Source organism: Cetorhinus maximus, chromosome 33 (assembly GCF_964194155.1).
Source record: "Cetorhinus maximus chromosome 33, sCetMax3.hap1.1, whole genome shotgun sequence".
Taxonomy (NCBI): Eukaryota; Metazoa; Chordata; class Chondrichthyes; order Lamniformes; family Cetorhinidae; genus Cetorhinus; species Cetorhinus maximus.
Genome location: NC_135911.1, coordinates 8,789,505 through 8,804,110, shown reverse-complemented (window position 1 = coordinate 8,804,110; position 14,606 = coordinate 8,789,505). Strand labels below are relative to the sequence as shown.

Genomic DNA, 14,606 nt, shown 5'->3' with positions numbered 1-14,606 from the left:
TGAACAGTAGTTCCAGGTAATAACTGTAGATGTCGCTGTCTGGCATCACACTGCTCTCTCCAAGTCCCACTTACTGTAGATATAAACGAGGTGTCAGCTGTGGCTCAGTTCATAGCACCCTCGCCTTTGAGTCAGAGGGTTGTGGGTTCATGTCCCACTCCCGGAAACCAAGAACTGCGATTGTACTCAAAAGAGTTGCAATCTGTGACTGTTGATAACTCGAAAGAGTTCCCAGAAACCAAGAACTGTGAATGTACTCGAAAGAGTTACATATGATCTGTTGATAACTCGAAAGAGTTACTGCAGATATAATCCATCTTTCCTCCATATATTGAGTTGAACAAGCTTTAGTTCACTCGGGTTTCTTTAGTTTTCTAACAGTAATCAACATAACTAGTTTAAACAATTAATACGATCGAGTTTTAGTTACAGCTTCCAAGTTGCGACTTACACCAGGCTTCATATTGATTTTTAGGTTTGTCTTCTAAGATATTTTTATCGCAATAAAGGGCACGAAAATACTGTCACAATTTCGAATGCTTACTGTCTCCAGCTCACAAATGCAACTACAAGTGTTGAGTGGGGCAGGAAGGGAGGAGGACCTCTTGTGAATCTGCTCCTGACCAAGTTGACCATTAACAGGTCCAGGCAGCGGGTGATTGAGGGGGGGGGCACCCAGCCTAACTGTCTGCCCCTCTTCCACCGCTACATTCGCAGCCGGGTATCCCTGGGGAGGGAGCATGCAACTCCGGCACTGCCGAGACCTTCCGTGCTCGGTGGGCACCGAGGGGACTGGGGTGTTTTATTGACCCTCCTAATCACATTTTGGTTTGATGCTCGTAAGTTTTCTTTGAATTTTGCCTTTGCTTTTTGCAGTTTCCCTTTAAGGGGCGGCTTCTTCATTTGCATCCTGACTTTGTTAATTTAGTTTAATTTAGCTTGACTCGAGAGAGTTACAAGTGTTGAAGGCACTGCTACCTCAAATTTTCAGTTTCCTGCTTTATTCACCACCCACACAGTTAACGTTGCAATCTGCTTGAAAAATATACACTTCTGGCAGCCTTATTTCTCTTTCTAAAAACATGCAGCCTCTTAAATCTGGCAGAAAAATGATTAACATGATTATCCTCTGCAGCCAGTCCCGCAGGAAACATAGGGGGTTGCTTGAAGTAAGTGTCTAGCCTAAATGTAAGGCTGGTTGGTTAAGGCAGAGACATAATTACATATATATCCAACTGCAGATATGAATCAAACCCTCCGTTTCCTCTCGCGATAACAGTCTTGCAGGAAAGGGCTCAGCTTCAATTATGCTAAGCACATTTCCGCTGCTAACCAAGTCAGAACTAAACTGTGAACTGGTCGAACCTGGTCGCTCCGGATCGAAGAATTTCCAAGACATTGACCAAGGACTCTCGTTGCCATTGTGTGCGGGTGTGGGGGGTGGGCTTTGTGCGTTTGACTTCAGAGCCTGGGAGACTGCAATCGCTTGAGCGGAGCACAGATTGGCGGTGCTGTTAGCTGGGATGTGATAAGGGAGAGGCCGAGTGCACTGTTGAGGAAGCTCCATTTTCCAACTTTGATTTCTCTTAACTCAAACATGAAACCATTAATTAATCAGTTTTTACTCTCCAGTGTGTGGCTCATTCTCATCACCACGGCTTATGGTAAGTTCAAAATTCGTCCTGGAAAGAATTAAGTTATTATTTCTCTACATCTCTCTATCCCTCGACCTGTCTGTTTGTCTATCTTCTAATCTATCATGTTATCTATCTATCCTTTCATCTATCTCTTTTTTATCCATCCATCCATCTGTCCATCCATCCATCCATCGGTCCGTCCATCCATCTATCTATCCAGCTATTAGTTTGTCTGTCTATCTATCTATCCATCTGTTTCTCTGCCTATCTATCATCTGTCTGTCTGTCTGTCTGTCTGTCTATCTATCTATCTATCTATCAATCTATCTATCTAGCTAGCTAGCTAGCTATCTACCTAACTGTCTGTCTGACTGACTATCTATCTATCTATCTATCTATCTATCTATCTATCTATCTATCTATCTATCTATCTATCTATTTATTTATCGACGGCTAGATTAATAGAGATATCTACATACTGTTGGCCCACTTCATATCAATAATGAATGAACTCTCTAACTCTCCCGGCGATGATTAATGTTAAGCTATTGACAATAATGAAATGTAACATTTTCTATCCTTAATTCCTATGCTCATTCACTGACAGTGCCGCCTGTTAAGCACTAACGTGTCGTTTTGTTAGCTTAGGTTTCTGTTTGTCAGTTTCTCTCACTCCTGGTCTGTCTGCCCGTCAATCGGTGATTGTAGTCAGGAATGAAATTGATATTTATGTAAACAGTTTAGTCCTTTTGCACTCATAGGGGTTAGGTTACCCACCACGCCCAGTCCCCCAGCTCCCCTCCTCCCTTTGCCTCTCAGCCCCCCTCCCCTCAAATCACCTTCCCCCTCCCTCGCCCCCTCCCCTCCACAAGCTCCCACGCCCCTACACAGCCTGGCTCATTAACCTGATGTATTTTGGCCAGTCCGGGCTCAGGTATTAGCCTGAGTACAAGGTCCTGGGTTCAACTCCCACTCCAAGTCTTGAGCCCAAAAATCAAGGCTGACACTCCAATGCAGTGCTGAGGAGATGGGGGATGGGGAGCTGAAAGGCTCGACTGAAGTCCCATCAGTTCCCTTGGGTGGGTTTGAAAACTCCCATGGCACTAAATCGAAGGCGATGTGGGCCGTGAGTCATCAACATCATCCCTCAGTCGACACCACACAGGCAGAGCATGTCCTTTAGGGGGGGAAATCTGCCGCCCTTACCCGGTCTGGCCTACATGTGACTCCAGATCCACAGCAATGTGGTTGACTCTGACCTGCCCTCTGAACAAGGGCAGTTAGGGATGGGTAATAAATGCTGGCCTAGCCACACCCCATGAATGAATTAAAAAAGAAAATACCCCGAGCACTTGCAGGCTGAATTCTCTCTAGTCCCTGGCGATTCATCTCTGTCATCGACAGGAACCTCCTCCAAGTCGCCGAACCATTGCAGCTGATGCTTTGGGCTGATTAGAAACGTTTATATCATGTCGTGGGAGCGATGCAGAGTTCCAGATGCTCCTTTTGCTGGCACACAGAGAAATGGGGGCTGCAATGGAAGAGAATATGCCGACCTTTCAATCATGCGCTGGGTTTGAGAGTCTCTCTCGTGCCGGACGTTCATGTCCCAGCCCCTTAGTGACACAATGTGGTTCGCTCCAAAGGACAGGGTAGGGGAGAGAGAGAGAGAGAGGTGGAGATAAATACTGGGACAGTCACTTTGCATTTAACAACTGCGCCCTGGCGGGACTCGCCTCGATGCAATGCAGTGCAACGCTGGTCTCAAACGGGTCCCTCGCGGTTAAGACAAGAGCGCTGCCTCTCCCGCGAGTGACAGTCTTCGCTTTACTTATCAGCGGAACGAGAACCGGATTAGCAACAGTTCCTTCAGCAATTGCCTCGCGTTGTTCGAGGCCGCATTTAGCAGGCAGAGTATTTTAGGCTGCGGGAGTTAATTCAGCAGAAAGAGAGAGAGAGAGAGAGCAGAAAGTGACCTCGAGGGAAATATAAATATCCTGCAGAGCCCTGCAGCCTTTCAGTGCTGGCAGATGGTCCCCTGGCTTCAAAGAGGCGTGGGTTTCCCTCACTGTGGGATTGGATTGTGCTCTCTGGAGCTAAATCATTACATTTTACAGCGCTAGAAGGAGGCTGTTCGGCCCATCCCGCCGCCATCATGCACCCAGGGACTGGGAGCCTTGTTAAACCCCTCGGATTGCAAGAAGCGGAGCATGTCTGACCTGACATGTGAATGTGCATTGCAGTCAAAATCCGTAACGGCCAATGCAATGAGACACCTGATGGAATGTGCTGACTTTCATGTAATGTCAAATCTGAACTCTGCTTTACAAACTTTATGAATAAAAATAGTTTGGGGGGGGTAAAGGAAAGAACGCAAATGTTAAGACCAAAGATCGAAAGTGCAAACTAACAGCAGAAATGTTGCCCCTTTGGCTGAATGTGTATTTACTTTCCAGTTCACTGTGCAGTGAGGGTACACACATCGCTCTCCGTGACGGGCTATAAGGGAGAGGTGGTGATCCTTCCATGTTCCCTCACCATTTCCGACCCAGGTGTGAATGTGGTGAGTGTCGCCTGGAGCAGTCCCGCCAAGAAGGCAAACCTGGCAGTGTATCATCCCCAGCACGGAATAAGTTACCCGGGGGAGACCAACTCCAGTCGAATCCATTTCAGGCACCCTTCTCAACAGGACGCCACGCTCATGATAAGCAACTCCAGCAAAAGCGACTCGGGCATTTACACCTGTTCCTGGACAACGTTCCCCAAGGGAATCTTTTCGAGCAAAACAAAACTGAACATTTCAGGTAGGTTAAAAAAAGAAACCCTCGACATCACGATGCAGGGTGACAGTGGTAGTATCACTGAACTGGTAAAACCAAGGGCCCAGGCTGATGGCTGTGTGGTCAGAGGTTTAAATGCCAGCTGATGGAATTGAAATTAAATTCATTAATTAAATCAGACTCCTAAATCTGGCACTAAAAGTCGTATTAGTAATGATAGCCATGAAACGATCATGGATTGTGGTGAAAATCTATCTGGTTTTGCTGCTGTCCTTACCTGGTCTGGCCTAGATGTGACTTCAGATCCACAGCAGTGTGGTTGACTCTTAACTGCCCTCTGAAATGGGCACTCAGTCGTACTAAAAAAACCAGGGCTGCAGGACTGGAGTGGTTCAAGAAGGCGGCTCATCACCAGCGTCTCAAGTGCAATTCGGGGTGGGGGCCCCCATCTTCTTCAGATTAGTTCCATGGGGCCTTTTATACCCAGCCAGGCTAGATGATGGGCCTTCAGTTTAACCTCTCATCAACATGCATCACTCCCTCAGTCCTGCACTGGTATTTCCAGCAACACTCACACCTCATGGAAGAATTGTCTTTTAAAAAAGGGTTACAATGTTTTAAAAAGGTCAGGCTATCTCAGTCGGATGAGGACAAGTGTACCTTGCTGACACAATTGTGAATGTGTGTGTTCAACTCTACCCGAATGGGAGCAACTAAATCAGGCCATAATGTTATGACATAGCAGATGATGTGTGCCAGGTGGACCACATCTACAAGGGAAGCCTGGTCGCCCTATCAAATTGGTTTTGAAATTTATTTATAAAAGTATTCATTACAAGAAAATGTTTGCACTGAATCAAGAAGTAATGAGTCCACCAAGACCTTGAGAGATTTAAAAAATTAAATTAAAACATTTATCAACAAAATAAAAGACTTCAAGTACAAACATAAGACTACAATTACTTATGAGTATAATAACTCCTAAAATTCCTATTTGACTTGACTCCCAATTACACACACCCTTTAAGGAAGCAATCCAAAAAAGATTTTAGATTTAAAACAGAACTAGCAAATTAACACAATACCCACTTGACAGTGGAATTCCAAATGGGTTTCCCCCAAATTCAGTTTCATTGTTTGCCAGACTTATGCAAAATGTTGGAGGCATCATTAAGGCTATTTCACAAACTCCTGTTAGATTTTACATGGCCTTCTCCCACAAAGCCTTTCATCCTCCTTCATATATGTTTCTATCTTTTTAATACGTAAATTCTATTGCTCCATATGTCTTTGAAATTGTTTCTTCCTCATAATATAAAACTTTCATGTTGCCAATATTGTCAGTGCCTTTGGGAAAAATAAACACACTCCTTAGCCTTGCTTATCTGGCTAGTTGGAAACAGACTAAGATCCTTTTAAAATCCAAATAATCTCTTCATTTAGACTATAATACCATAAAACATAGGGGCAGAAGTAGGCCATTCAGCCCATCGAGTCTGGCTGATCTGATAATTCTCAACTCCATTTTCCTGGCTTTTCCCCCATAACCTTTGATTCCCTTACTGATGAAAAATCTATCTACCTCAGCCTTGAATATACTTAATGACCCAGTCTCTACAGCCCTCTGCAGTAAAGAATTTCACAGATTGACTACCTTCTGAGAGAAGAAATTCCTCTTCATCTCTGTCTTAAATGGGTGACCCCTTACTCTGAGATTATGCCCTCTGGTCCTAGACTCTCCCACAAGGGAAAACAACCTCTCAGCATTTACCCTGTCAAGCCCCCTCAGAATCTTATATGTTTCAATAAGGTCGCCACTCATTCTTCTAAACTCCAATGAGTACAGGCCCAACCTACTCAACCTCTTCTCATAAGAAAATCCCTCCATACCTGGAATTATACTAGTGAGCCTTTTCTGGACTGCCTCCAGTGTCAGTACATCTTTCCTTAGATAAGGGCTAATTCCCTTCATAGTTTAGATGCTAAGCCAGCATCCATCTTTACTCATTAGCATGTTAAGCATCTAGCTTTGTTTGATGATTTCAAGCTTTCAGTCTACTTGACACCAAATGTAATTAAATCACACAGACAGACCCAACCCTACTTACCCCCATAAACCTACTTCACAATAAACCAGAAAAATATTGTTAAAATTATTATACTTCCCTCACAAGGTTAACATCCTGCTGAAATTCGGCACGATTTTTTTGCTGCCTCCTATGGACTTCCTGAAAAGCAGATGGTTCCAGACTGAAAATGTCCACATTGGTCTCAATGTTTTAAAATAGCAGAACATGGAGATCACACTTCCCTATTGAAGAAGGTTAGCAGCAATGTGGTAGCAAGAGAATGTATTAACACTTCAACAATGGCAGCTTACTTTTCTAAAGTGCCTTTGATGGTGCTGAAGGCCAGAAAATGCATGAGTGATAAGAGAGACAATGAAAGTTCTTTTGATGGGGGCTTGGTTGGGGGCGGGGGGCGGGGAGAAACTCCAGAGGGAATGGTGCGGCTGTTGAAAGGGAAGCCATTGATGGAAATTGTCAAGATAGAGATGGATATTGAGAATTGGAACCATGCGATGCAAGCCCACTGTTTTGATGTGGCAGATGATGTGCGCCGGGCAGATCAAATCCACGAGGGAAACTTGATCACACGGTCACAACAGTTTTGCAATTTGTATTTAGTTTGAGATGCATGCCCTGAATTCAGAAGTAATAAGTCCACCAAGACTTCAGAGATTTAAAAAAAAAACTAAATTAAATATATATTAACAAAATAAAAGATTTCAAGCACATACATTGGTCTACAAGTTACTACTATAATAATTCCTAAAATCCCTAATTAATCTGGCTTCCAGTCACACCCCCATTAAAGCAACAGTAAAAAAACAGATTTTAAATAGATCCAGGCAAGTCAACACAATACCCTGGACAGTAGAATTCAAAGTGGCTTCTCCCAGCTTCGGTTTCTGTAGACAGCAGCTTAATACACAAATACTGGAGGCTTCTCACACTTCTGTTAGATCTTACAATGCCCTCCCTGACACATAGCCTGATTCTTCTTTATCCATGTTTATCTCTTTTAATGTAAATTCCATTGTTCCCATATGTCTTTGGAACCTTACCTTTCTCATAGTATAAATTATTGCATGGTGCCAATATTGCCTGTAACCTTTGAGAAAAATAAACACACTGCTGGGCCTAGCTTCTCTGGCTGAGCGTAGACATCCTACCATCTCTTTGAAATTCAAACTGCCCCAATTTATCCAATAATGCAAATTCTCCTCACCTTACATTCTAAGACTTTAGCCATGTTTATGCATTTAGCATTTCAAACCTAGCTTCTTTTGATGAGTCAAAGCCTCCATACCAGCATCTCCAATTCAATTAAATTCCTCGCCCCCTTCACACACCGCACCCTGCCCCCCCACCCCAACACACACACACACACACACACATACACAAAAGCAATCCAAACCCCACTTCTTACAATAAGTCACAATAATGTTATGGGAATTATTACACTTTTGTGACACCCTCTCAATGGGTTAATGGGGGAGAAGGTTTAGAGAGGTGCAAATATTGCACATGCACATCTAGAAAGATGTGGGGAGATGGATTCCCCTCAAGGATTTCACTTGCAATTTTGATCAAATCTATGTCAGTAGCGTGGCAGTGGCAGGACCTGATTGGAGAGGTTTGGAAAAGCCCCCAAAATATTACAGGGTCAATCAGAGTTCAGTACTAAGGCAAATTTATATTGGCTGGTCTGCCATAATTGACTTTAGTGGTTCTGGACATGTACAACAGTTCCCTGCCTCGAAGTTGCATTGAGGTTGTCAAATTGACAACCGCTGTGTGGTAACCTGCTGATAACAGCTGGCAGCACAGGTAGGCTGAGCAATGTGGATACATGGTAACCCTCTTCCCTCAGAAGCTAATAGCTTAAGGAGACAAAAGCACATGAAAAGGGGGAACCCTCAAAAGCGTGAAGATGTACACATTTGAAAAATCAATTCAAGGGCCCTGAGATATACTCAGACCTGTACTCAATCGAACATTGTTGATGGGACAAATGATCAAGTTTGATGATTCAATTCCAACTTCCACCAACAGTGTAGGATCAGTTAACACACTTTGGAGTTTATAAAGACTACCCAATTTGATATTTGTGTTATTCTTTCATGGACTGTAGGCTTCGCTGGCTGGGCCAGCATTTATTGCCCATCCCTAATTGCCCCTTGAGAGGATGGTGGTGAGCTGCCTTCTTGAACCGCTGCAGTCCCTGTGGTGTAGATACACCCACAGCACTGTTAGGGAGGGAGTTCCAGGATTTTGACCCAGCGACAGTGAAGGAATGGCCGATATATTTCCAAGTCAGGATGGTGAGTGGCTTGGAGGGGACTTCAAGGTGGTGGTCTTCCCATCTATCTAGGCAAAGCTTTCTTGAGTAAAGTTTCGAATTGGATAAAGAGCAAAAACGAATAAATTGAATAGCATTGGAGAATGTGACTGAGTGGTGGTGTAGTATCCATTGGCTGATTATTTTTTTATTCATTCACGGGAAGTGGGCTTCAGTGGCTGGGCCAGCGTTTATTGCCCATCCCTAATTGCCTCTTGAGAAGGTGGTGGTGAGCTGCCTTCTTGAACCGCTGCAGTCCATGTGGTGTAGGTACACCCACAGTGCTGTTAGGGAGGGAGTTCCAGGATATTGACCCAGCGACAGTGAAGGAACGGTGATATATTTGCAAGTCAGGATGGTGTGTGACTGCGAGGGGAACTTGGAGTTGGCGGTGTTCCAATGTGTCTGCTGCCCTTGTCCTTCTAGGTGGTAGCGGTCGTGGGACTGCAAGTTGCTGAATTAACCGAAATAGTGGACCTATAAATGAATTCCAATTCAACCCAGTTAATCTATTTAGAAGCAAAAGGGAAGTAAAAATGGGAAATTGTGGCAGTATTGATGAAACTCTTACAGCTCTGCAAAAAGATGAAGTAGTTGAAAGTTTGAGGGCGGGATCTATTCTGTTCAGAGTGAAGCGAACTGTGAAACAACTTATAGAAATGGTGAACTAAACAGTAGGAGTGCCATATATAACTTTAACGATGCAAGATTATCCACAAGGTGCACTATATATTTCTCCCATGGTGTGGGGCAAGTCGATGAGAATAATGATGACAAGCAATGTTACAGTAAGAGCAACAGTGACGCTACAGGGATCCTGCAATGAACTTCCTTTCACCTGTTGGAAATATGTTTCCTCTCACAGATGCTATGCCGGTAAGGTGCAGGAAATATATCATCCTTGGGGTGATGAGCCTTATTTTGCTGCTGGGAATGTTGTTGGCAACACGCACCTTTCTAAGTCGGAAGAGCCAACAGCTGAAAGGTAACTTGACCTTTACAAATGCACTATGACCTCGGCTTGCACCAATGACTGGCAGTCTCCCCAACACAGCCGCTGAACTCTGCACTGACAGCGCACACACTCATTGGACTGTAATCTGCTAAATGACGTTTTCCTTTCCTAGTTTGGTGAATAATGACATAATTCCCGTTTCTGACACACTTCTACCTGCAAAACACACTGCTCACGTTTTGCATCTTAGAGAAATCATTTCTATTGATATGTAAATCAGGATAAAAGTGACTATTTTCCACAATGATTGATAATACCTGTCTGTACATAAGATGTCACATTGTGCTTCTGACACAGTACAGCCCCTTCACACACCACCCCAGACACAATCCTAACATAGCAGGGTCGACTGACAGACAGGAAGGCGGGTATATGGTCGATGGATACTTAAATAGATTTGATAAATGCTAATTGATGGATGGACGGACGGACGGAGGGAGGGACGGATGGAAATAGATAGATAGATAGATAGATAGGTAGGTAGGTAGGTAGGTAGGTAGGTAGGTAGGTAGGTAGGTAGGTAGGTAGGTAGGTAGATAGATAGATAGATAGATAGATAGGTAGATAGATAGATAGATAGATAGATAGATAGATAGATAGATAGATAGATAGATAGATAGATAGATAGATAGATAGATAGATAGACAGACAGACAGACGGATAGATAGACGGATAGATAGACGGATAGACAGACAGACAGACAGACAGACAGACAGACAGACAGACAGATAGATAGATAGATAGATAGATAGATAGATAGATAGATAGATAGATAGATAGATAGATAGATAGATAGACAGACAGACAGACAGACGGATAGATAGACGGATAGATAGACGGATAGATGGATGGATGGACGGACGGACGGACGGACGGACGTTGGTTCTCGGCTCTTATTCAAAACTTTATCTAACTAGTTAAACAGATAAAAAATTGCTAAAAGCCTTGCTAGCTAGCTAGATATAACAATGTTGTCTGTTAGATGGTTAGAACCACAGAGGTAAAATTATCCTGAGAAAGTTAATGAATTGTCACGCACATCACGTTGCTAAGTGCTGCGGGTAGGGAGGTCTATCCTAGGCAGATGGATTAGTGGGTGGACTGGATGGACGGTGAGAGAGTGGAAGCCGTGTTCGTGTGTGCACAGATTTATATTCAGAAGGGGAGCACCTTGACCTCGTGGATTCGCCAGTGACTAACCACCCTCTTGATATTCTTTCCCTCTCGGTCTAGCCCCGGAAAGCGAGGCCTCCAGGAAGGAAACAGACGAGGTAGGTCATTCAAAAAGCCTTTGATCGCAACGGGAAAGCACGGCATGGTTTATTACCGTTCTGGGTATAGAGGATTAAAACAGTGGCCTGCTTTTGACATTAAACCGAGGTCACTTCTGTTCTCTTACGTGGTTGCAAAAGAACCCATTGCCAATATGCCTTTAGCGAGCAAGGACGCTGTCTCCTGTGTCCCAGCTAACATATAGCCCTCAATCCAGGTCACAATAAGGAAATGACTCTCTGACCTTATCACGTGCCTGTTTGCTGTGTATGGATTGGCTGCAGCTTTTCCCACACTGCACCCATGACAATACTTGGAAGTGTATCATTCATTGGAAGACGCTTTGGCACCTCCTGTGGTTTTGAATGAGAGCCTCTCTTCCATTTTTAAAAAAAAAACTTACAGTCATAGAGTTAGGCAGCACAGAAACAGGCCCTTCGGCCCGTCGTTTCCGCTCCGGCCACCAAACGCCCGTCTATTCTAATCCCATTTTCCAGCACTTGGCCTATAGCCCTGTATGCTACGGCGTTTCAAGAGCTCATCTAAATACCTCTTCAATGTTGTGAGGGTTCCTGCGTCTCCCATTCCCTCAGGCAGTGTGTTCCAGATTCCAACCACCCTCTGGGTGAAAAAAAAATCCTCAAATCCCCTCTAAACCTCCTGCCCCTTACCTTAAATCGATGCCCACCCCCCCTCCCCCCCCCCCAGTTATTGACCCCTCCACAAAGGGGAAATGTTTCTTCCTATCTGCCCAATCTATGCCCCTCATAATTTTGTACACCTCTATCAGGTCCCTCCTCAGCCTTCTCTGCTCTAAGGGAAACAACCCCAGCCTATCCAGTCTTTCTTCATAGATGAAACGCTCCAGCCCAGGTAACATCCTGGTCAATCTCCTCTGCACCCCCTCCAGTGCAATCACATCCTTCCTATAATGTGGCGACTAAAACTGCACACAGTACTCCAGCTGTGGCCTGACTAGCGTTCTATATATCTTGCAGAGGTTCGTTTTAGGCGTGTCAAAGCGGAATAGCCATGCTGCTCTTACCTGCAGACATGCCTGTATTCTTCCGTAATGCATGGGGGGGTCAATTTGAGAGAAGCCGTAGTATCTGTCACTGAAAAGAATTCAATGCGGCGAAACATGCTTTGTTTCAACAGTGTCAACGTGAGGTGGTGTATGCGTCGCTCTACATACAGCAGCAGAAAGTAGGAGATACCACGAAGAGGAAATGTGCCAGTGAAGATAATATTGAGCCAGACGGCATTGTGTATGGCATCGTCAAGCAGACATAGATATATTGCACCTTTTGATATATCAGTCGGCAATGTGTGGCTGAACTTCAGCTCTCACTTTCAAGGGAGCCAGGCACTCTTACATGTCACCCTATGTTGTAATATACTTTTGATTTGGCTGAAACCATTAGTTAGAATTCAAGTGGATTCCCCCCACTTGGATTTGTACCACAGCACTGGATTTATCGAGTTTGCATTTTATTCCCTTCGGTACCACAACCAAACACGATTCCCCTGGGTGAAGGTGATAACGTGCTTGATGGTTTTGTGCTCGCTCCGGACTGAATTCGAGGGGCATTGGTTATTGAGGTTCCGAATGCACTTGGCATGGGTTTTGGGGGGGGGGGGGGGTTCTAAGCCCACATCCCTGGGCGCATCTTGCACAAATGTCACAGAGATGCAATTAGGATCATCTAATTCATCGGGAATGAACCAGTTTGCTTAGCACAAAATCATGGCCATTTAAAACAGAGATGACAGAGAAATGTTTTCTCTCAGAGGCTCGTGAGCTTTTGGAACTCTCTTCCTGTAAAGGCGGTGGAAGCTGAGTCTTTGAATATTTTTTAACGCAGAGGTGGATAGATTCTGGGTAAGCAAGGGGGTGATAGGCTATCGGTGGTGGGGGAGGCGGGATGCAGTTTACAGGTTACCATCAGGTCAGCCATGACCTCATTAATTGGCGGAGCAGGGTCGAGAGGGGCCGAATGGCCTACTCCTTGTTCGTATGTTCACGCGTTGGTATGATAAAATTATAGCACGGAAGGAGGCCATTCGACCCATCGTGGCTGTGCTGCCCGAGGAACAGCTATTCAACCTCACCCCACGTTCCAGCACTTTGTCCATAGCCTCGTAGGATCCAGCACATCAAGCGAATACCCAAGTACTTATATTGTTTTTAAAAATGTAATTAGGGCTTTTGCTTCGAACACGATTTTAGCTGGTGAATGTCAGACTCCCACCACCCTCCAACTCAACTCCCCTCTAATCTTGCTTCCATCACTTAAAATGCCCCCCTGGTAAATTGCCTCTCCGCTAAGAGAAAGGGTGTTTTATTATTGATAATATTAGTATTATGCTTCGTTGTACAACATCAAATCCATATTTTATTATGTCAAATGTCAAATACTAAGACTTTTCTACCAGAATTAATTTCAACTGTTTGACTGTTGTTTGAGCATTCAGTGGAAAATATAGTCATTGGCATGTACGCCGTACAGGCATTATTAGTTAATGATTGTCTATTGTGGCAGAGACCTGATCGCTGTGTCAGAGTGATTCATTCCCGTCCCCATCACAATTTGGTGTAGCTGTGTCTACCTCTCTTCCCTCGCGGGGGGTTGATGGGGTGGGGTTCCTGTGTAACACATTGACCTGCCATTTGGGCGTTTACTCTTTGGCGACCCTACGTTGGAATTGTCCAGGGCGGCCGCGCTGTCAGCTCCCTTCGATTGGCCGTGGGCGATGCTCATGGTGAGTACGTCACCACGGTTAGTGCCTGTGGGAGCACATGTGGGGTGTTCTTGCAGGGGCAAGCGGGTCGGCTCATCAGGCGTTATTTGGTGGGCTTGGAAAGGTTTTCCAGATCCTTTGTAATCTCTCTCCTGATGGAGATAGCGACTCCTGCCTCTGTACTATCAAGAGGTAGAACCACACCCCCCACTCTCCCCCCACTATAAGAGAAGGTGTATGCTGTTCCTTTTTATTCAACTGACCTACCCCAACTGGCCATGCTTCACTAAGACTGGCTACTTCAAAATCATATTGTCTAAGTTCCCTGGCTACTAGAGGCTGCTTGCTGGTTTGACCACCAGGGGGAGTGCAGATATTCCGGCATGCTCGGGTCATGGCTGGTGCCTTTGCGCCTACCTTTCCCTTCTTCTGTAGTCCCTTGCTGCTGAGATGAGTCATTTCCAGCCACAGCATGCTGGGCCACAAGCAGCAGGCTTTGCATAGGCCTCCTCTTGTCAGCGCCCTCGGTGTAAACAATTCAGCAGCTCATCCTTCAATGGGGCAGCTGGGTCACCACCAAGTGATGCCTTCTTACTTCCTCCCCCCAATCTTTCATGGGCACTGAATGTCACTGGCAATTCCAGCAATGGCTGCCCAGCCCCACAATTGCCCTTCAACTGAATAGCCTGCTCGGCCATTGCAGAGGGCGGTTAAGACTCAGCCACATTGCCGTGGGCCTGGTGTCACATGTAGGGC

The 14,606-nt window shown here is 45.0% G+C and overlaps 1 protein-coding gene across 1 annotated transcript; it reads left to right on the top strand.

The window, feature by feature from the left end:
• The first annotated feature begins 967 nt into the window (after window positions 1-967).
• Window positions 968-13,292, top strand: LOC144671520 (uncharacterized). The gene is made up of 5 exons (XM_078533474.1): window positions 968-1,664; window positions 4,094-4,441; window positions 9,687-9,806; window positions 11,070-11,107; window positions 12,267-13,292. The coding sequence occupies exons 1-5, from the start codon at window positions 1,598-1,600 to the stop codon at window positions 12,399-12,401; spliced, it is 708 nt and encodes a 235-aa protein (XP_078389600.1). The 5' UTR covers window positions 968-1,597; the 3' UTR covers window positions 12,402-13,292.
• The last annotated feature ends 1,314 nt before the right edge of the window (window positions 13,293-14,606 follow it).